At 42.9% G+C, this 21,305-nt stretch overlaps 2 protein-coding genes across 6 annotated transcripts; one reads left to right on the forward strand and one right to left on the reverse strand.

The window, feature by feature from the left end:
• Positions 1–26: 26 nt before the first annotated feature.
• Positions 27–13,207, reverse strand: ppat (phosphoribosyl pyrophosphate amidotransferase). Its single transcript, XM_048252967.1, has 11 exons — positions 13,080–13,207; positions 6,278–6,344; positions 5,206–5,412; positions 3,740–3,852; positions 3,491–3,636; positions 3,204–3,276; positions 2,946–3,097; positions 2,639–2,766; positions 1,735–1,956; positions 1,185–1,305; positions 27–826 (listed from the first exon to the last, which is right to left on the reverse strand). The coding sequence occupies exons 1-11, from the start codon at positions 13,205–13,207 to the stop codon at positions 648–650; spliced, it is 1,536 nt and encodes a 511-aa protein (XP_048108924.1). The 3' UTR covers positions 27–647.
• paics (phosphoribosylaminoimidazole carboxylase, phosphoribosylaminoimidazole succinocarboxamide synthetase) lies at positions 7,198–20,312 on the forward strand. 5 transcript variants are annotated; one of them, XM_048252959.1, is made up of 15 exons: positions 7,198–7,639; positions 8,045–8,512; positions 8,628–8,696; positions 8,934–9,629; positions 11,421–11,498; positions 12,615–12,784; positions 13,897–13,936; positions 14,240–14,437; positions 15,272–15,450; positions 15,841–16,020; positions 16,634–16,747; positions 17,287–17,370; positions 18,247–18,427; positions 19,472–19,630; positions 19,972–20,312. In XM_048252959.1, the coding sequence occupies exons 1-15, from the start codon at positions 7,213–7,215 to the stop codon at positions 20,136–20,138; spliced, it is 3,210 nt and encodes a 1,069-aa protein (XP_048108916.1). In that variant the 5' UTR covers positions 7,198–7,212; the 3' UTR covers positions 20,139–20,312. The 5 variants fall into 5 exon arrangements, with proteins under 5 accessions (XP_048108916.1, XP_048108917.1, XP_048108920.1 ...); XM_048252960.1 differs by having other exon boundaries at positions 8,943–9,629; XM_048252963.1 differs by lacking the exons at positions 7,198–7,639; positions 8,045–8,512; positions 8,628–8,696; ... (1 more) ...; positions 11,421–11,498; positions 12,615–12,784 and adding an exon at positions 13,105–13,247.
• The last annotated feature ends 993 nt before the right edge of the window (positions 20,313–21,305 follow it).

Consider the following 21,305-nt stretch of genomic DNA (forward strand, 5'->3'; position numbering starts at 1 on the left):
TAAACAATTGTTAACCTATGTAAATATTTCATGTGGAAAATGGACTTTATTTTTTTTCTTCTGAAAACATGTGACATAAGTGTTGAATTTAACATTGTAAATCACTTGCTGAATGTTGACTTAACAGGGAATGTTTGTGATCGGGGGGGAGGATATACACAAGAAAAATAAACATACAAAAAGCATAGTACAAAATCCAGTGAATCCCTATTTGACAGCTTGGGATTTTAGTGTGCGTTGAAAGAAACGGCTTGCCCCTGTTGCTAGACAACATGTATTAGCAACATTACCAAAGCCATTGCTGAAATATTATTGGTGTATAAAGACCTAACTGAACTTTTGACCTTGAAAATGAATGTTAATTGGCAGTCCACAATTAGCATTAAATCTAGAAATGGACCTATGGCAAGATTTTATTTGGAGAATTATCGTGACCAAGGTTGAGGCTAGCCACGTTTCTACTACCCTGTTGAAAATAATTCACATTATGACTCTTCAGTGGCATGAATTGGAGGTCAATAAGTATTTTCCAGCTGTTCTTTGACCCTCAGGATGGGTTTCCTGTACATGTGACAAAGCTGAATCCATGTACCGGAAACTGTCCGTCAGGTTGGTGGTAGCGACTACATTTTACAGTGGATCTCGGATCACCATTCCAGCTCCACTGGGTATTTCCCGGTCAGGCATGCGGTGCAGTGACCCATCCTCCGTCCGGACTTAGTGTTGGAGTTGGTGATTCTCTCGTCCTTGTCCTGGTGGAAGGAGATGCCGGACTGCACCGCTGACACCAGGCCCTCCACAGACAGGTACTGTACGCTGGTGGCACCTGGGAAACCATGAGAGAACCCATCTAATGCATCAGTCATTGCAACCAGCACAATCAGTATGTTTTGTAATTACTACTAATCATTTAAAAATGTAGACAGTGCAACAAATATGTATAAACAAAATCTAAACAAGCCTGATTCAGCCAAGCACATTTTAAAACTTTTTGTTTCCTGGAGGGTTAAGAATTCTTTATTTGTATTAACAAAATCAAAATAACATCTAATTTTTTGAAAAGGATACAAATAACAAGGCACCACAAGATCTGTAACTATTTTACATGGGTGCAAAATAAAACATTCTCAACAATGCTTTCATCTCTGTAGAAATGTCAAGACAGTCATGGACATTATGCTCACCAATGTATCCTGCAATGTCCTCAAACTCTGGCCTGTTAGCGATGAGCTCTTCTTTGGTAGGAATATTGATGCCCATGTAGCAGGGGAATCTGATAGGCGGGGATGCTACACGAATGTGGACCTGTGCCATGGAAAAATTAGGAAGTCAGTAATATAATTAATGTGCAATTATACAACAGTTAGGTCAGGTCGAGCTATTTATTCATTTTTGATTGGAAGAGAGGCTAAACAACTAAAATATTTGCAGAGATCGCAGAATACAATGTGTTGCCAAAGTGTTAAACCTGGATAGGATTGCTGAACAATGCTCGAGTCTACATGGAATGCATCTGAAGAGATTTAACAGGACAGCTATCTCAAACTTCTCTCAAGCTCAGTCTATTCAGTGTTCACACCTTTTACCACTTTCTTCAAACCCTTCTTCTCTTGTTTGGAACACTACACATGCACTTTTTAAATCCACCTGTCATAAAGACCAAGAGGCCTTTGGTTATTTAAGGAGACCATTTTTTTTATCATTTCAACTAGAAAAGACCAGATGCGTTTTCACCTCGTTCGCCCCTGCTTCTTTCAACAGTTTAATGATTGGGGAGATGGTGTTGCCTCTGACGATGGAGTCATCAATAAGCACCACCCGCTTGCCAGCAAAGTTGTCACTCAGCACCCCGAACTTCTTGGCCACACCCAGCTGACGCAGACGTGTGTTTGGCTGGATGAATGTCCGCCCCACGTAGCGGTTCTTGCACAGGACCTCCACGTACGGCAGGCCAGCCTGCAGCACGGACAAGACAGGTTTGACAGACAGACAGATTATTGATCCCTAGGGGAAATTCAAGGTCACAGTAGCATACAGACAGCATACACACACACATTCACTAACAGCAGAAAAAGTAATTAAAAGTATATAATATAAAAAACAGAACTAAGCAATAAGGACTGTAGAAGATAAAGAATATACTAAAATACAAATTATACTAAATAAAACTTAATCTAAATCAAGTATAAAAAACAGTATCCACATAGTGGGTGATTAATCAATCAGGTGCGTTTGCAATGACTGAAGCAGGGACTGAACATCACCACAATGCCAATGCTTGTATCAGGGCTTAAAGCAAGGAACATGTCTCTGTGTGAAATTTATAGGGCAATATATTATGATTATTTTTTTTAAATATATTTTTGGGGCCTTTGCATTTATTTTGATAGGATAGTGAGAGACTGAGAGGAAATGATGAGTGGGAGAGAGAGATGGGGTGGGATTGGGAAATGACCCCGGTCGGACTTGAACCCGGGTCCACGTGGGCACCCTGGACCCAAATATGGCACGAGTGCTGTAGCCAGTTGCTCCACAATGCCTCCCGAATTTTAAAATCTTAAACGGCCTGGCCCTGTTATACACCAGAACAGTAGCATAATATAGCATCAAGGAGTGGTCCAGAAGGTCCCGGACTCACCTGTTGGGCGTAGCCTAGCGCAGCAGGTGTAGCAGACTCGGGTACTGTGCTGACCACATCACAGTCAGTGGGAGCCTCAATGGCAAGCTGCCTTCCACAGCGCTGTCTGACTGTGTACACCATCTGACCTGTAGCACCAGCAAACACAAAAGACCGCTGCTTAAAAAGCCAAGGTCTACAAATTTTATGTCTTTCTAATTTACTGTATGGATTTACCATACCATTTGTTAATTATAAACGCTAAACTAGAGGGTGGCATGGTTCACATGCACCCCTGTTAAAAAGGAATATGCGGTGTGGGATTCACCTTCGAATATGGAGTCTGGCCTGGCGAAGTACACATACTCAAAAATGCAGAAGGCCGGCGGGTCTCCCTCAGGCCGCGGGACCACACTCAGGGTTTTGATGCCCTGTTTGCTGATCTGCACAATCTCCCCCGGCTGGACCTCACGGTAATACCTGCCCATAAGGAGGTCAGAGGTCATTTAGCCCTGTGTACGCTCACCTGAAAGGGGGTTGCTGTGGAAAGTAAGTGTTTGCAATGACTATACTAATAAGCTCTTACTTGGCACCGATAGACTGGAAGCTGCAGGACTCCGAGGAAACCACCCATCCCTCAGTGTCTCCTTCTCCTCCACCTAATCACAGAGTAAAACACAAGGATGTTCACATCAGAACTACTCTCTGGTCTCTACTCGCTCTTAGGTACTCATAACCACAAGAAAAAAATTACACATTTAGTATTACAAAAAGAAGTCTATGTGTACTTGTTCACATTTCTATTGATATGACAGAATCTGGTTTATTTGGCCAAGTGAGTTTGCACATAGAAGGAATTTTGTGCTTGACTACCTGAGCTGTGCAGTTTAGAGACTGGGACGAGGCGCCCCAGACTGAGGGGTCTGTTTCCGTAAGGGTCCCTAATGGCGTACACGACATCTTTGTGCATCACCAGGAGTGAATAGGACGTGGGTGTCTCACTCATCAGGTTCTTTATACTTTAAAAATAAACACACAGACATGAATAATATATCAATAGTATACATCCATGTTTTTTTTTTTTAAATACACAAACACTAGTGGCTTCGATGTAGAACTGACCGAGCCACCCAATCAGGGACGTCGAGCTCTTCCATGGGTGGAGTCAGCGCTAGTAGCTGAGTGATGAGCTCACTATCTGAACTGGTGGATAGACCAACACCGTGGCGCATTACCTGAAACACACACATATACAAACAAAGGAATCAGCATCCATATGCATACATTAAATATACAAGCTGATATCTATGTACAAGTCCACAGATACACACACATTGTAATAAAAGTTGTAAGAATTACTATTCTGCCAAACAATGAGTTATTTCAAAATGGTTCTCACTTTAAATATTGCCTGTAGTTCCTTTTTGTTCTCTGCTGCCAGGGTCGTCTCCTCGACAAAGAAGGTAAACGACGGCTGCACCGATATGGAATTTTAGGGCCGATAACGATAACCGATATTTATTGGTTTGTTGTGGCCGATACCGATACGATAACCGATAATATTACTCTTGAAAAAAAATTGTGAAAAGGGATTTGGGGAAAGCATTTAATAAGCATAATTTTATCTACCACCAAATGGTGGACAGAACTCATAATAGTCCTCAATAGTACGGCAGTCAACAACATAACAGTAGCCTAGCCCTACAGTATGTGTGGCTCCTTTAAGTGAACCTGACGTCAGTGAATTGCGAGTGAGTGGCTAGAGAGTATGAATCGTTTTAATTTAGGACTAAACGCTCATAAACGGCTCAGCTTGGAATAAGCTACAGTATAGTGACCAAATCAGTGTTTGTGAGGGAAACTTAGGTTTAGTTTCAACTGCGGGTAACTGAATAAAACTCCTCAGACTGTATCTTATGCTTATGTCCGTCTACTCTGTTGCGCACAACCTGCTGCAGCAGAAATGAAAGGAGTTAGCCCCGGTTGGTTTTAATAACTTATTATAATGACCTGTCTGGAACTGAAGCACGAATGGTTAGCATATTTCTAGGTAATAATACAAAACCCAAGCTAAAGTAATGCAAATATAATACTAAAACACAACAGAACTAGGCCTACTTATGTACCCGTCCCACTAACGAGTTTGTTTATTTGTTTACCCGACCAGTGGCTCTAGATAGGGCTGAGCTCCGCTCTGTTAAGGTTAAATGGCGGATCATTCACGAGAGGATTTTGAGATGCACAGATTCCCAAATGAACGCATATCCACAGATTTCCACAGAGTGGTGAAATACATTCACACCGCTGACATTATATTGAGGAAAAAGTATAGCCAACCAAGCTCAAGTAGCTCAGTGTAGCCAGACGGACCTTACGTAGGCCTAAATTAGGACTTTAAAAAATATCGGCGCAAATTATCGGCCAGAATTCTGTTATCAGACCGATAATAATATTTTCATTTTTTCACTTATCGGCTAATAATATATCGGCCGCCGATGTTGTATGTTTTGATTGGAATAAAGGATTACTTTTATTAAATTTTTGTTTTTATTACATATTACACACACCCCCCCCCCACACACACACACCTTTTTGCGCAGGGCAGCAGCGTTGACCAGCTCTCCGTTGTGTGCCACACCAATCTTGCCATGCAGGGTGTCGACCACGAAGGGCTGGCAGTTCTGCAGTTCGGAGTCGCCCGTGGTGGAGTAGCGTGTGTGTCCGATGCCCAGGTTCGCATTGCGGTGCTTCAGGAGATCCTCAGCTTTGAAGGCCGCGCTTACTAATCCCATGCCCTGGGAGAGACGAGATTCAGATAAACAAGCAAGTCAATAACAACAGATAAACAATAAACAAACTAGTTGAAAACATTGAGGCATTAAGAATTGAATGTACCCGTTTTAATCCAGCAGTGGATTTGTGTATGTGAACTGATCTGATCAAAAATTGTAACTTAAAACATACCAAGGGAACATTTTATAGATTCTGAAAATTAAAAATCTGGTCCATGAATCTGATTAGGTCAGTTCATATCTTGAGCAAATATATCTTAACACATATTTCTATGCTTTCTGCGCCGACTCCCTTTCCATCTCCTCATGTGGTTATACTCACATTAGATATTAAAAGCAAAGCGACAAATATTTATTTCCAGGGCACACTGCATAGAAAGTGGTGCGGTGTGCTCCAGCCCGGAACACAGAACAGAAAAGTGCACATCTGTGATGGATGATGGGAATGATGCATGTGTTTGCCTGCCCTTCCCATGGCCATATACAAAATTAATTTGAAGATTATACCAAAACTAGTTGCCTGATAAAAGTCATATCTCAAAAAGTGCAAAAAAAGCATCACTATGCCAAAGTTGCATAGTGTTGCTTTGAAAGACAAAGGAATAATAGATATAGTAATACAAATCATACTGGCAACAGAGCAGACATAGGAATGTAAAATATCCATGCAGTCAGCAGTCAGATTCAGAAGAGAACTGAGAAATATTTTTCATCTGCTTCTCTTATAAAAACAGGTAAGGATTAAAGGAATGTGTATGTGTGTGTGTGTGTAAAGGTGAAAATGAAGAGTGCATATAATACATGGTGTTCCGTAAACATTTCACTTTGCATTAATATACTAATAATATGTTACCACCAACAACAGTACCTTCAAGGATGTGTATATGGGGGGACAGCCTCCATTGCTTGTGACAATCCCAGCACATTCTTGTCCCCTTCAAAACAACAAAATAAAAACAAAAAATATGTTTTAAGTCCTAAAATTATTTAATGTATTTCCAAATGCTTGCAATCCATGTTTGCTATATGGTCACTACAGACTACTTCAGAGAGTGTCACACTATTAAGCAGACAATTGAACATATTTGTCATTTCATTTGATTAACAATTCATTGATGGTCACACATGCAAAAGTCAGTTAATGAGTAAAGATGCTCCCACAATACAACTGTGAATGATTCACACTAATGGCATATGCCTTCAGGCAGATGAAACCGGTTTGCGAGGGAAGCATGGCTGCAGAAGAAGAGTACTGGGGAAACATGAGCAATGGAGCGAGAGAAGGGGGGAGAGCGAGAGAGAGAGAGAGAGAGAGAGAGAGAGGGAGAGAGAGAGAAGGGGGAGAGCGAGAGAGAGAGAGAGGGAGAGAGAGAGAAGGGGGGAGAGCGAGAGAGAGAGGGAGAGGGAGACAGACACACGCGCGCACGGGCATGCACGCAGAGCAGGTTGAGTGTGCTGTCGGCACTCTGCTCCCAGCCTGGATCCTCTGAGCCTCTTTCACTCTCCTTATTTGGAAAAATCCTGTGCGGTGCTCGCAGCTCATTGGCCAAGCTGCTTCTCGCATTAGTGCCAGCACCTCCCCCGCACCACTCAGCTTAAGCCAGTAATCAGGCTTGCTCCGCGCACGTCGCTCTTCCTGACTGGCTAAACTGCCTGGTTGCCTTGGGAACCGAGCTGGCGGGGGAGGGGTGGAAGGGGGGAAGTGAGAAAAGAGAAAGAGAGGGGGAGGGTGATTGAGAAGGGGAGGGGGAAAAAAACCAAACGAGAGAGAGAGCCGCTTTCTAGGGCAGCTCAAAAACAAACATGGAGGCAGAAGCAGAGAAACAAAGGAGAGCAGGAGCAGAGGACCAGGAGAAGGAGAAGAGGAGAACAGGAGGACCATGGAGGGAGGAGGAGGTGAAGGCTCTGCTCTCTGTGTGGCCTGACAGGGGGGCAGCAGTGCGGGGCGCAGGCGAGGGCCACAACAACAACAGCAGGGCCGACTGGGAGAGGCTCTCAAGCCGGCTGCGGGATCTGGGCTTCCAGCGGAGCTGGATCGAGTGTCAGGCACAGTGTAAGGCCCTGGGGGTCCAGGCCCGCCGGACCCAGCAGACAGCGTCAGGTCAAGCAGCCGTTTTCAGCTCTGTGGCCACAGGGGAACCACGACTGACCAGAGGTCTATACAACATGGTGGAGGAAAGCAGCTTGGCCAATCAGAGAGGCCCTTCCACTGTGGTCACTCTGCAGGAAGGTAACACAGGAGTGGTGGAAGCAACAGTGATTCCACTGTGTAATCATCTAATTATACAGTGTAAAATCACTCTTGTTTAAATCAATGCTTTTAGAAAGAAAATAAAAAAACACACATTTTTCTGAGAAATATTCATAATTTTCATTATGAATATATTGATCATTATTCATTAGTATATTGTGAGATAGTTAATTAACCCAGAGTTACCTAACTGACCTGTCTAACATGACAGTATTATAATAAAATTGATAATTATTTTTGATAAATTATTTAATTATTATTTTTTTATAAAAAATGATATTCTAATCTTATTTCATTAATAATTTTACAATATAACTCATAGGGAATTTATATGATATCAAATTTAGCTGCCTCTTTAACAGTCTCTTTTCTTGTCTTTATCAGACAGCTTGAGCACCCCCCACGTGTTGTACACGGGCTCCGAGGGTGGGCGCCACTGGTCGGACGAGGAGGTGCGGGCGCTGCTCTTGGTCTGGGCCGACCGGCACGTGCAGCAGCAGCTCCAGCGCACGCTGCGCAACAAGTCCATCTTCCAGGAGATGGCGCGGCGGCTGCAGCAGCAGTATGGTGTCGTTCGCGACTGGAAACAGTGCCGGACCAAGTACAAGAACCTCAAGTACGAGTACAAGATCGCCAAGACCACGCAGGCCGCCGGGATGGTAGCGGCCACCAGCGGCCAGGTTAGGGCCATGAAGTTCTTCAGCGAGGTGGAGTCCATACTGCGGGGCAAGGAGCTGGACGTGGGGGAGGAGGAGGATCGTGAGGAAGAGGAAGAGGAGGAGGAGAGGATCGGGAACCTGAACACCCAAATGAGAGTGCCTGGTGGAGATCAGGTCATCAAAATTGATGATGGTAAGATAAAAATCTGCTGGTTCACCTAGAGGTAAACAATATGACGTGTGTGTTTGTGTGTGTGTGGTGTTACGACATTTACAGAGAGGAAAAAAAATGCCTTTTTTTTTTTTAGATGAAGCTCCTGAGGATATGGGACGAGTCTCAATGAACTCCAGTCCTTCATCACCTTCACAAGTCTCTGGTAAGTCAGAATGATCCCTCTGATAACTAGTTCCATCTGGTTGCTGCATCTTTCATGCATGGTCCTGTACACCATAAATCTTCCATTTGAATATGTCTGTGCAAAGACAGATTAAGCTTGAATACATTGTCACTTACACTGTGTGCATGTTGGAGGGGAAGAGGTCACGTTTAGGGGAAAGGTCAGAGTTCATTCAGGTGTTCTCAGCACTGACACATCCTCTTCCCTCTTCCTCAGGGACTATAGGCATGGCCAGCAGTGACAAGTTCAACGTGATCACGGTCCACGACTCAGGTCGCAACTGGAGTGAGGAGGAGGTGGACAAGTTGATCAGCATCTGGTCAGAAGAGGGCATCCGTCGGCAGCTGGAGAACTCCACACGCAACAAGAACATCTTCGTGCAGATCTCGCGCCGCCTCCTGCAGCAGGGTGTGGAGCGGGACTGGAAGCAGTGCCGCACCAAGTACAAGAACCTCAAGTACCTCTACCGATCTCTGCAGAGGGGCAAGGCGGACATAGGCGACCCTCGGCGCATCATGAAGTACTACGATCAGCTGGACACCATCTTGACCAGATCTGCCGGCAGCTCGGACATGGGCTACATGGACACATTTGAGCCAACTCATACGACCGCTGTTGTGAGGATTAACAAGCCCTTCTTGGCTGCCGGCTTTGAGGAGCAGGTCCCAGCCAGCCCGGACCCTAAAAGCTCAAGGGACTTTGTTGCTGTTCAGTATGAGCCACGGGTGATGGTCGAGAACATCCTGAGAGGCTCCAAGAGCATCGATGCAGTAGAGGTAAAGTTGCAGGAGGAAGTGGAGGTCATCTCAATGAAGTCAGATGGAACGCTTCCCAAAGCCACCCTGGACACTCCCTTCATTGAAGAAAGTGCCATCCTGCGTAACGAAGGCCTGAACTACAAGGCCATGAGAGGTAATGGCTTTTAAATAACTGATTTACATCTAAATGTATTCAAATAATCTCAGTTACATTTTATTTAGATAGTGCCAAGAACTGGGCTCAGAGTTGTAGTCCCCAAACACTAAGGACACAAGGACAAATCAGGAACAGAAAGAAACCTTGAGCAGAACCCAACTCATGAGTGGACCCATCTGTTCAAGGCCAGCCTAGGATATAACATATGCATCAGGATATAACATATTGGCATACTTGCAGCTTATGGTAATGTTACTGACAAAATTCCATAGTATGCACAAGATGGTGTGTGATAAGATGGTATAGTTTGCATACAATGGTAATCGTACATATAAATGGACAGACATTTGAATAATTGGATGTAAAACAGCTTAGTGGGTATACAGTGTGTTCATAGAATTACAATAATTCAAGTACTATTATCAGTTACTCGCTCTGGAAATCAAATCCATGGCCTTGGCTTTGGTAACATTTAGCTACAACTGCTGAGCCAGCTAAGCAACTGGAACATAATTCACTGAAGGTCAGTCATTCTCAACAGGCATGCCTTGAGGAGTTACTTCAAACAAACGTAATTTATCAACTGAAATACCCAGATTTATAAGGACAGCTTTTTATACACTTAAATTAATCTCTATTTAAATTTGGATAAGAATGAGTCTTTAAATTTTTGGCATTAATATTTTTGTTTTAAGGGAATGGTGGAACCTATCAGCGTTATATATGGAAGTACTGATGAATGAGACACATTACAGAACAACAAAATCTTAAAAGCAAAATGATGCAAAAATTGGTATTCACCCCTTGTCATCTATTTTAAATGTACTGGGTACTGCCTTATTGTCATTTTTCAATGTGCGAGGGTCTGTGAAAGTCTATCGGACTGCCCTGAATGTCGGAAAATTATGCTGAGGGACGCTGTGTGGCTGATAAGGGTCATGGAAGCATGTAAAATGGAAATAACATTCTGCTTGTGATATTTAATCACTGAGACAGCAATTGTTTTTTTTTTTATGTTTCTATGTCTAATGGGATGAGTTTGTCTGACTGCATTGGAAGTTATAATGATGACAAGCAGACAGGTTATCATATCTACCTATGGGGAGACCTGGAATATTTCACACAGGGAGGCCTTGTGGGCAAAAAGGTTGAGATTCACTGCTGTAGGTCACACTGGCAAAAGTTTTCTTTTTTAACTACACGCAACTGCGTGAGCTAGATCAAAATTAGTCTCATTCATTTATTTTTAAAAATTCTAATATAGGCCTGTATCTTTTAATAGCTTGTTGCCATCACCAGAAGGTGGCGGTAATGCACCAAGCTGTTTGCCCTGGGTTGGTGTAGGGAACCCAGGGCTAATTCCCTCTGGTCAGGTGTGGATAAAGCAGGCGCAGTCAGAGTGGGTGCCTCCGCTGTGTAATCAGAACAAACATGCAAAGCAACAGACTACGGCCAAAAAAGTCTGTGTGGGTCTCCATCCAAAAAAACGAATGAGGTTCTGTGCAAACTCTGCCAGGTAAAGCGAACATCTACCAAAAGTATGCATAGCCATTTGAAAGCAAAGCACTCAAAGTGGAAGGTCAATCAGATCAACAATCAATGTCTAGCTTTGTAAGCAAGTCAGTTTAACGTTCGACATGCAGAGCATGCTGCAAAGCGTGAACAGGTCTCTCTGTCTTTGTGTCAAATGTTATAGCTCCCAGTGAATGTCTAACAGTATGTTTGCCTGAAATAAATGGGCATGTCCAACACCGTAAAATTGGCTTCTGTATGCATGCGTGTCTGCAGAGATTGCCGAGTCCACGTTGTCACAGACAGACCACACGGTGCCAAACCGGACAAGGAAGAGGAAGGCTACTGATGAAGGTTGGTCATCATAATGATCTCCACATTGCAGGGATGGTGTCCCTCATTTAAGTCATGAATGGCTTAACATGTAGGCTAACTACCCACGGTGTGATTGAGTCTCATGACCTGGGAGAGAATAAAAATCTAATCCAATCTACTGATGAGAAAAGAATGATGAAGAAAAACCAAGAGAGGTCAAGACAGGTCATGGGACAAAATATTTAACCTTTAACATATTTCTACAATTTTAACATACAGTAGAGTTATAGGAATACCTTCCCTTTCTATAATGCACAATAACTTGCATGTGCACACATTTCAAATTGAACTTTGTCTGCAAATGACATAACAGAATTAGACCAAGTTAGAAAAAGCTGGGCCAAAACGAAACCAGTCCCGTGAGATGTGCAATCTGAGTTTGTCACAAAATGATTTATTCCTTAAGACCTTCAATTTGAAGATCTAGTAGCAAAGCAGTGGGTCTCATGAAGTAGCCTAGCCCAGGGGTTCCCAAACTTTTCCACAACAAGGCCCCCCAAATACCACTAGGTTCTGGCCAAGGACCCCCTTTATGTGTTATTAAACCCATCAACAATACTACAGCAAATGTAAAAATACATTAAGCTAATCCTACAGTAATAATTATTTTAGCCACAAGAATTTCGCGATGGAGCATACAGTGTGTAAAAATTGCATTTGGGGCTTTTCTGCTATATGAGAGCCATCACTCTACTATTATTCCTAGTCATCATCATGGAAAATATAATGTTCAGATAGGCAACAAATTATTATAATGCCATTGTATAACAGCCTCCCCTCATAGTAATAGGTATATATTTATTTTTTTCAAATGTATTTATTTATTGCTTTTATTTTTTATTACTTGCTGAGGCCCCCCTGGCACCCCCTCTCGGCCCCCACTTTGAAAACCACTGGCCTAGCCTATGGCCTATTGATATTTTTGTCTCCCTAGATCATTTGTTTTAATATGCATGACTTAGATATTAGCCTTGGATAGTGATGTAAAGACACTGTTCATTATCTATTTAACCTGAGAGTATTTTTAATTGTATAGTTTTAAATATTAATTATTGTAATTGTTATTGTAATTTTTTTTTTAATTGTATTTTTTAGACAATGTGCCTCTCAAACGTCTCCAGCGAGACTTGGACGACGAGAATGACAGCACCAACTGGTCTGGGTCTGGAAACGTAGACATTCAATGCAAAGAGGAACAGGATCAATACATCCCAATCATTGAAATCAGCTCTGTTTGTTCAATGGCTACACCATCCCCAGCTCAGGTGCGTTAAATGCTTTACCGACCTGGGGACTTAAGACCATAACAAGAGGGCAGCAGCGCCTGACTGACCGAGCGGTCTCATCAACTGCTTCCAGAATACTATTAAAGCGCTTCATTTGGTTAAACAAAAAAGTTATATCAATGTTGCCATACAATGGAATGGAAGGAATACCACCCCCGATATCGATTATTTAATCAAGTAATTTCATCAAAATGCAAGGTATATTTTCAATCAGAAAGTCGTTAACCAAGTTTAGCACAGATGATAAAGAAAGTTCAAGTAAAGTTGGTCGCACCTGTGTTGTAATGCAACAAGTCCTAGTGTTAAGACCTGGGCAACATCAAGTTGTGTGGGCCACTCTCCGGCTGCCACACATCCAAACACCCCGCATTCTTCTCCGATGCCTGACTCCTCAAATTCCATGCCCAGTTTCAGCCGATAGATCCCGCGAAGGTCCTTTAAGGTAACTGCGTGGTAACTCCACGCTCAAAACGACAAGCACGTGCTTCTTCCTGAAATTAAAAAAGGTTCAAACTTTACCGGCGTCAAGTAAGTGGCATGAAATACATACAAACAAAAGACACAGGAATGCTGCTTTTTCTAATTCCACCCTCGTCCAAAGTTAGAGCAAAGTAGAGCTATCGATTTTTGCTGCTAGGCCTACAACTCTACTTACTCTGTATGCGTAGGCTACTCTATACGTACTTCTTTGGCAGAAAATCAATCACGGGTGAATTGGGTAACGAAAATGTAGGTTTACAGTGGACAGAAGGGTAAAACAAACTTATACTGATAGAATAACAACGTCAGGCTAGATAGAACAGTCTCATTTTTTTTTTAGCAAAAGGGAGGACTATCCACGTGGTTGGGGCAGCATGGTTCCCATTGGTTTTGAATGAATCTGTCTACAGTGTTTCGTAATTAGCGACACAAGATATATGAATATCGCTTTCAACTCTGATAGCTTGTCTTTGGTTGATCGCGTTTCCCCATCAAGTCGGCAGGTAAGCTGGTCAACTTAGCTGGACAGTTTGTGAAGATGGTAACGTTAATGGTAGAGAACATAAATGTGCTTTTAATCGCAAATTAAAAACTCGATTGTTATTTTGCAGGAACATCGATATATAACAGATATGGCGTCCACCACCTCAGGTAAGAACTTTTCCTACGATCAAACTTGATTTTCCAGCTGCATTAAACTATCCTCCCCTCTGTTTGTACACAAACTTTTTCTACCTTGTCAGCAAATGTATTCCTACGGGTAATCCACTCCGTTGCAATTATTCTGCATTGTATTAATTGAAACTGTGGTTATGCTATAATTTACCATTACACTGATTCTATCTGGCTGCGAAAATTTTGTTCTGGACTATTCATCATTATTTTGCACATCGAGTTGTGTTAAGTTGAAGCGGCCATGTTGTTCAATCTTTTTTTTTAACCTGTTTCAAATAGAGTTGAAACTTGGCCAGAAACTGAACGAGGGAAAGACCAAGCAGATTTTCGAGCTCCCGGATGAGCCTGGTCATGTCTTGGTGCAGTCGAAGGACCAGATCACGGCGGGAAATGCGGTCAGGAAGGATCAGATGGAAGGGAAGGCTGCCATAGCCAATAAGACTACCAGCTGCGTGTTCAAGCTGCTGCAGGAAGCAGGTATTGATGATTACCACGGTTTGAAAAGATTTCACTGAAAGTCCCAGATTCGGACGCACACACTCTCACCAGTGAGCAGTTCTGTCATGAGCCCAATGCTCTGTCTGAAACACAGTAACAAACTTGTATTGTTTGACACTTGATTTGCAAGCCCACAGTGTTACTAATTTGAAGATGGTTCCCACTTGCCTCAGCAGTTCTTTTTTGTGAATCGATGTAAGTGTGACCAGCGTGCATCTCATGATGCCAGACTCTGGAAATGACTGCCATGTGACACAGCCATACCTTCTTTAATCAAGCTGACCGTGATGCTGGTCTCTCTCTCTCTCTCTTGGATACACACACACACTCACTGTCACTTTTTTTTTTATCACTTTTTTTTTTATCACTCTTACATTTTTCCACACATTATTAACCAGTCCGTAACTGGGTCAGACTTGACCTTTTTGGTTCTGTCTGTTACGTTATCAGTAATGATTCCCCCTCTTATTCTCTGCAGTCATGTCTGTGAAGCCTTGTTATAAAAAAGGTTATGTCGTAATACTCACCACTTTGCTACTATTTTATTCAAGATTGCTGATTGTGCTAGATATTTCAGTGCGATCGAGAGGCCTTTGTATGTGTGTGTGTGTGTGCGCACGCACTTGTATGTTTTCATAAGCAAATTATAAATTGTCTTTGCCTTGTCTTTTCACAAATGACCCATTTAATGTCCACAGATAACAGATCTTCACACTCTAAGACTTGGAAGGCAAACCAGTTGAATGTTCATGTTTAATTTGTCATTTCTAATCAACCTTGCCTTTGTGCCGTTTGACCTTCATCCACCCACAGGCATCAAGACGGCCTTTGTGCGACAGACCTCAGAGACAGCTTTTGTGGCCACCCGCTGTGAAATGATCCCCATCGAATGGGTATGCCGGAGGGTTGCCACCGGCTCCTTCCTCAAGAGGAATCCGGGGGTGAAGGAGGGTTACCGGTTCTCCCCTCTCAAGATGGAGATGTTCTTTAAGGTGAGTGGGTGTTATGAGATCAAAGTCTACTACACCCATGTGAAAATTGATGTTGAGGTAATTGGATTAGGTTGCTGACGCGCACATGAATCCCATTCCCTTTTAAACTGGTAGCCTAGTTTGCATACTAATGATGTTGGAGGTGATGAATTGGAGCATTTTAGTTTGTCATATTTAAAGTTGCCAATAAAGCTGATGTGGTAAATCTAGAAGACATGAAAGTATTTCAGAATCTTCAGTCTACTCTTCCTCCAGTCTACAGTCTTTCTTCAGTTTTGAAACCAAACATAGCAGCCATATCCTGAATATGCTGTTTCTTAATCCTATCCTGAGCATTATCACTGTAGCCGAATTTACCAAACCACTCCGCTACTACAAACACCCCCTCAGGATGACGCCAACAACGACCCGCAGTGGTCAGAGGAACAGGTGTTGGCGGCTAACTTCGACTTGGCCGGCCTGGCCATTGGCCGCTGCGAGGTGGACATCATGAACCGTAGCACGGTGGCCATCTTTGAGGTCCTGGAGAGGGCCTGGGCCACTCAGAACTGCACCCTGGTGGACATGAAGGTAAACTGCACCCGATTGGGCCAGTTGGTTCTGGACTGTGGTGGCTTATTGATTGTTTTCTGGGCATTTATAATATGTTTATTTGCCTAAACCCCATGGTTATTTGATGGTTCTTTTTTTGGGGGGGGCAGCCGTGGCCTACTGGTTGGGGCAGCCGTGGCCTACTGGTTAGCGCTTCGGACTTGTAACCCGAGGGTTGCCGGTTCGAACCCCGACCAGTAGGCAGAAGTGCCCTTGAGCAAGGCACCTAACCCCTCACTGCTCCCTGTGCGCCGCTGTTGTTGCAGGCAGCTCACTGCGCCGGGATTAGTGTGTGCTTCACCTCACTGTGTGTTCACTGTGTGCTGAGTGTGTTTCACTAATTCACGGATTGGGATAAATGCAGAGACCAAATTTCCCTCACGGGATCAAAAGAGTATATATACTTATACATACTTATACTTTTTATAATAAAGAATTGTAGGTTATGTTGATGAGCATGGACTAATTTTAGTTTTTAGTTTTGATATTTAAGGCCATGCCGTCAAGACTGTTCTGCATCTAAACTCTTTGGTCTCCTACTAATGACATGGATACTGATTATTTTTGAATCCTGCTGTCTGCATGCTTGCAGATTGAGTTTGGCGTGAATGTGACCACCAAGGAGATTGTGCTGGCTGATGTGATCGACAACGACTCCTGGAGACTGTGGCCAGCTGGGGACCGCAGCCAGCAGAAGGACAAACAGGTACGTGTCTGCAAGCAGCAGGAGCATTGACTCTTAAATTATGTTTAAACCATGTTGTGGCAAAATTATTTCCTCCCCATTTTGTCCTTGAAAGGACTTTTAATAGATTGGATATGGGCGCTGTTGTTGTCATTTTGAAGGATTGAATGTACAAGTTAGAGACCCTTGCTATAATTTGAATGCCTTATTGCGTCAGGCGTCAGGCATCAGCCGTCTGTATGAAATCATATTTATCAACATAATACCAACTTTGTAATATCATTATACATTTTCAATAGTTAAAACTAAACTGGGCATAGCAACCCAACCCTGCTTCAAATTTGTGTTTGATTGAAATTCTTTATTGACGTTATTGTACAAAGAATGGTTCTTTTAAAATTAATTAAATAAATAAAATAAAATATCTTTGTACATTATCGGTCAAAAGGTTAAACACATTTCCATTATTTCTACTGTGGCTGTGTTTGTCCTGTAGCGTTCATGACTATGCTCTGGTTCACTGATCTGGAAGTGTAATGTGTGTGTGATGTGTCTGCCAGGTTTACCGTGACCTAAAGGAGGTGACTCCTGAGGCCATGCAGATGGTGAAGAGGAACTTTGAGTGGGTCGCTGAGCGAGTGCAGGTAGGTACTGAACCCATGTGACATCTCTCTGCTATCTGTGTTAGGACAAGCTCAGAGTTTTGTCATCGCCACTCTAATCAGTACATAGACTCACATGAGCTTGTCTGACAAAGGCTATCTTCTGTAGACTGCCCCTGCCCCAGTTTCTGATCTTCTGACCCCAGATATCCCTGAACAGTGACCCTAAATGGCCAACCCTAAACCTCAAGATCTTTTGAAATAGGAGATCTATAAATTCCATTGGTGAACTCCACAACCTATGATTGCACCATGTCTATTTGAACATGTGGCACATTTTTGAGACATACAAGTTTGTTTGTATAGTTTTGGTTTGGCGCCATCTGTTGGTGACATTGTATTACACAAGATGTTTTTCTATTGCTCTTTATCACATTATGTGTGGTCATTTGTAAGATCCTATTTACCCTTCAAAGATGTAACCACTGGACAAAGTCTTGCCTTTAACACCGTGCATAGTCTAACTTGTACTCATCCGAGGGTTACCGGTACTCTGTTTATCTGTATAGGTGGTTATGATTAAGTCTTTTATGTAGCCAACTTATCATTATCCCCACCTGTCTAAATCCAGTTAATGTTCAGACATACAGATGTGCAAATGGGATGCTGTATAATTAAGCAATATGGCCCGAGAGGGGTTGGTAAAGGATATACTCAAGGCAGTGCTGCATGTATCCACAGCTGTGAGTATATCCTTTACAAATGCCACATTGCTTTTTATGCAACAGTTCCACTGACAATTAAGCAATTTTAAAGATGGCCTTGCATCCAGTCAAAAATGAATAAATAGTTTAGCCAGACCTAACGGTTGTAGAATACTTAATTTGTGTGTGTGTGTGTGTGTGTGTGTGTGTCTAGCTTCTGCTGGAGCCCCAGGCTTCAGGCCGGGTGGTGGTGCTGATGGGCTCGACCTCAGACATGGCCCACTGTGAGAAGATCCGCAAGGCCTGTGGCTCCTACGGAATCCCCTGCATCCTCCGGGTCACGTCTGCACACAAAGGCCCAGATGAGACCCTCCGCATCAAGGCTGAGTATGAAGGTAAAGCACCCCAGACTGCCAGTGCAAATGCATTCCTGCATCATCAGGGTTAGTTACGAGCTCATTTGGGTTCATAGTAATGGGCTCATTCGGCCATTAATGTCAAAAGAGAGATGCTTTCAGAATACTTCTGGAACGTCTCTTGGGAAACTACATTACCTTTCAAGCCAGAGACACCAGATTTCTTTACTCGACGTTACTTTGTTTAGCTTAAAAAGGTGAATTTGGCTAAATGGATAGATTTAATGCTTTTTGTAATTTGTAGATTTAATGCAATAAATGTAATTTATTGGGTCCTATTTCATAATATCCAAGTATAAGACCTTATTAAAATGCCAAAAAAACAACCTTTAAACTGAAGAAGCATTCACACTCTGAGGTTGAGCGTCTGTAGTTTACTGGCTTATTGCCCTTCAGAGGGGTAGTCCATGCATCACCATTGCTTGTTTGTTATTTTGTTGCAAACTGTCTTCAGTAGACTTCATTGTTTGAGTGTGCTGGCCTACTTTAGATGACTTTGATGTATTTCAAGGTTGCATCTGTTTTCTCTCTTAAAAAAAAATGGCTAGGTCCCGTTATCTCCCGAGATTGAATATACAAGGCAAATAGCTCTCAGGATCCCTGTGGCCTTAGACAAAGCAAAATATTCAAATTGATCAGGCACAAAATCTTATGGGATTTGAAAATTGCTTTTGGCCTTTTCCGTTTGCTTGGCATTTAGCACCTGTTTTTTTAAACAGTCTAGCTTGCTAGAAAACGACGCTCTAGGGACAATTAGTTCGGAGCACCGCAAGGCCTTATCAGTCATTTAAATGCTATAGACAATTTCCCATACGTAGAATACATTAACAGTGGCACTGTCCACTGTTCATTTACTTCCCATGTGTGGATTAAACTGAACCATAGACTGTTCTATATATATACAGTCTATGAACTGAACAGTGGCACTCAAAGGCGGGGAGACCAGCCCCTGTGGTAATCCTTGTCCGGGAAACTGCCCAAGCGACAAAAGCATCTGATTAGCGATTTTTATCTCTCTCCCAGGGGACGGCATGCCAACTGTGTTTGTGGCGGTGGCAGGCAGAAGCAACGGCCTGGGCCCGGTAATGTCGGGCAACACGGCCTACCCAGTCATCAATTGCCCACCCATCACTCCAGACTGGGGGGCTCAGGACGTGTGGTCGTCCCTCCGCATGCCAAGTGGTGAGTAAGCCTCAGCAGGGTACTGGGGGATGGGGGCAGATCTGTGAATGTGATTTTTGCTTGGTTAAGTGGGATAGGTGCACCTAACTGGATTAGAGTTTGATGTTGTGGAATTGACATCATCCCACATACAAAGAAAACTTTTGTGTGTGTGGTTGGGGGATGGGAGGGCATGTATGTACCTATCTATATATCTGTGGTTTTGTTTCTCCATTAGGGGAGAAGGTGCACCTAAAGTAGTGTATGTATGTATGCATGTATGCTTGTATCTATCGGTGGTTTTGGCATGGTTTTGTTTCACCATATTTACTACTCTGTTTACTACTCTGATTGTTCTTTAGGGCTGGGTTGCTCCACTATCCTCTCGCCAGAGGCTGCGGCCCAGTTTGCCGCTCAGATCTTCGGCCTGACCAACCACATGGTGTGGTGCAAGCTGCGTGCCTCTATGCTGAACACTTGGATCTCCCTGAAACAGGCCGACAAGAAGCTCCAGGCCTGCAGCCTTTAAAGATTCAGAGTTGTTGGGTTTGGAATTTTTTTTTTTTTTTTTTTTTTACGTTCCTATTTCCATTCCAGTCCCCATGATCCTTATTGTGTATCATTGGTAACTCTTCCTAGTGGAGACGGTCTAAGCTGTGCATTGCTAACACCATACATTCCTGTGAATAAAACACTAAAACTATTCCATGATGTGCATGTATGATTGGCTTTACTTGGTCATTAAGGGGGTCTCCCAATAATCACACATTACTACTGTGTAGTAGGATCTGCTTATTGTCATGTCTTTTTCAATGTTTAGAGAAACAGATGTTGAGAGTAAAGTAAAGGTGTGTTTATCCACATGCCATTGGAGTTCACACTGTTTAAACAGGAAAGCAGAGGTAAGAAATCCCACTCGCATCTGACTTCAGTGATCTCTCTCTCTCTGGCTGATCAAAGAGAGTGGGCAGGATGCCTTGCATGTACCTCTCTCACTGTGTCTCATCCACACACCAGACACAGATGGGAACGGCAAGATTTTTTTTTTTTTTATCAAGTTGATTTCCCTCATTCAGTGAAGGTATGGGGAGATGAAAGAATGGGGTCTGATCAAAGCCCAGAAGATTCTACATCTGAATTAAGATGTTGGATCCTTGCGCATCTACGGAACAGAGCGAGAGGGCTTATCTCTGTTCAGTTCACAGACCAAGCTTATTTTATTCAATACCTGTGACTCATCAAAGCCACATTCGCCTTTCTGAAATGGTAGCATTGGTAATGGACCTTAACCACAATGAAGCACACGACTTACGTCAAAGGGCCTTGTCTCACCTCACTCATATTGAAGCTGGATTAGTTTTGCTATTGGTAGAACAAGGTTACTTATCCATCTGAAAGGGCTGGAAAAAAGATGGTGGTGGCTTAAAGGGAACTGTACATCTCAGAAGCTGGGCTATACCACCTACACATAAAAATAAAACCTTTTTGTCAAGGTCTTAATTTCAAATGTGGCAGCTCAAAACAGGTGGTAAGTAAGAAAACAGTAGGCCTACATGGATATAAGATTTAATTCTAGAATTTAGATGGTTCATCATTTAGGAGATTAATCAGGTGTCATCAATTTGGAAGCATCACATTTACTTACTGACTTGATGTATACAATGAAGTACACTCAGTGATTGATTTGTGCAAGGGT

Source organism: Alosa alosa, chromosome 9, assembly GCF_017589495.1.
Source record: "Alosa alosa isolate M-15738 ecotype Scorff River chromosome 9, AALO_Geno_1.1, whole genome shotgun sequence".
Lineage (NCBI taxonomy): Eukaryota > Metazoa > Chordata > Actinopteri > Clupeiformes > Clupeidae > Alosa > Alosa alosa.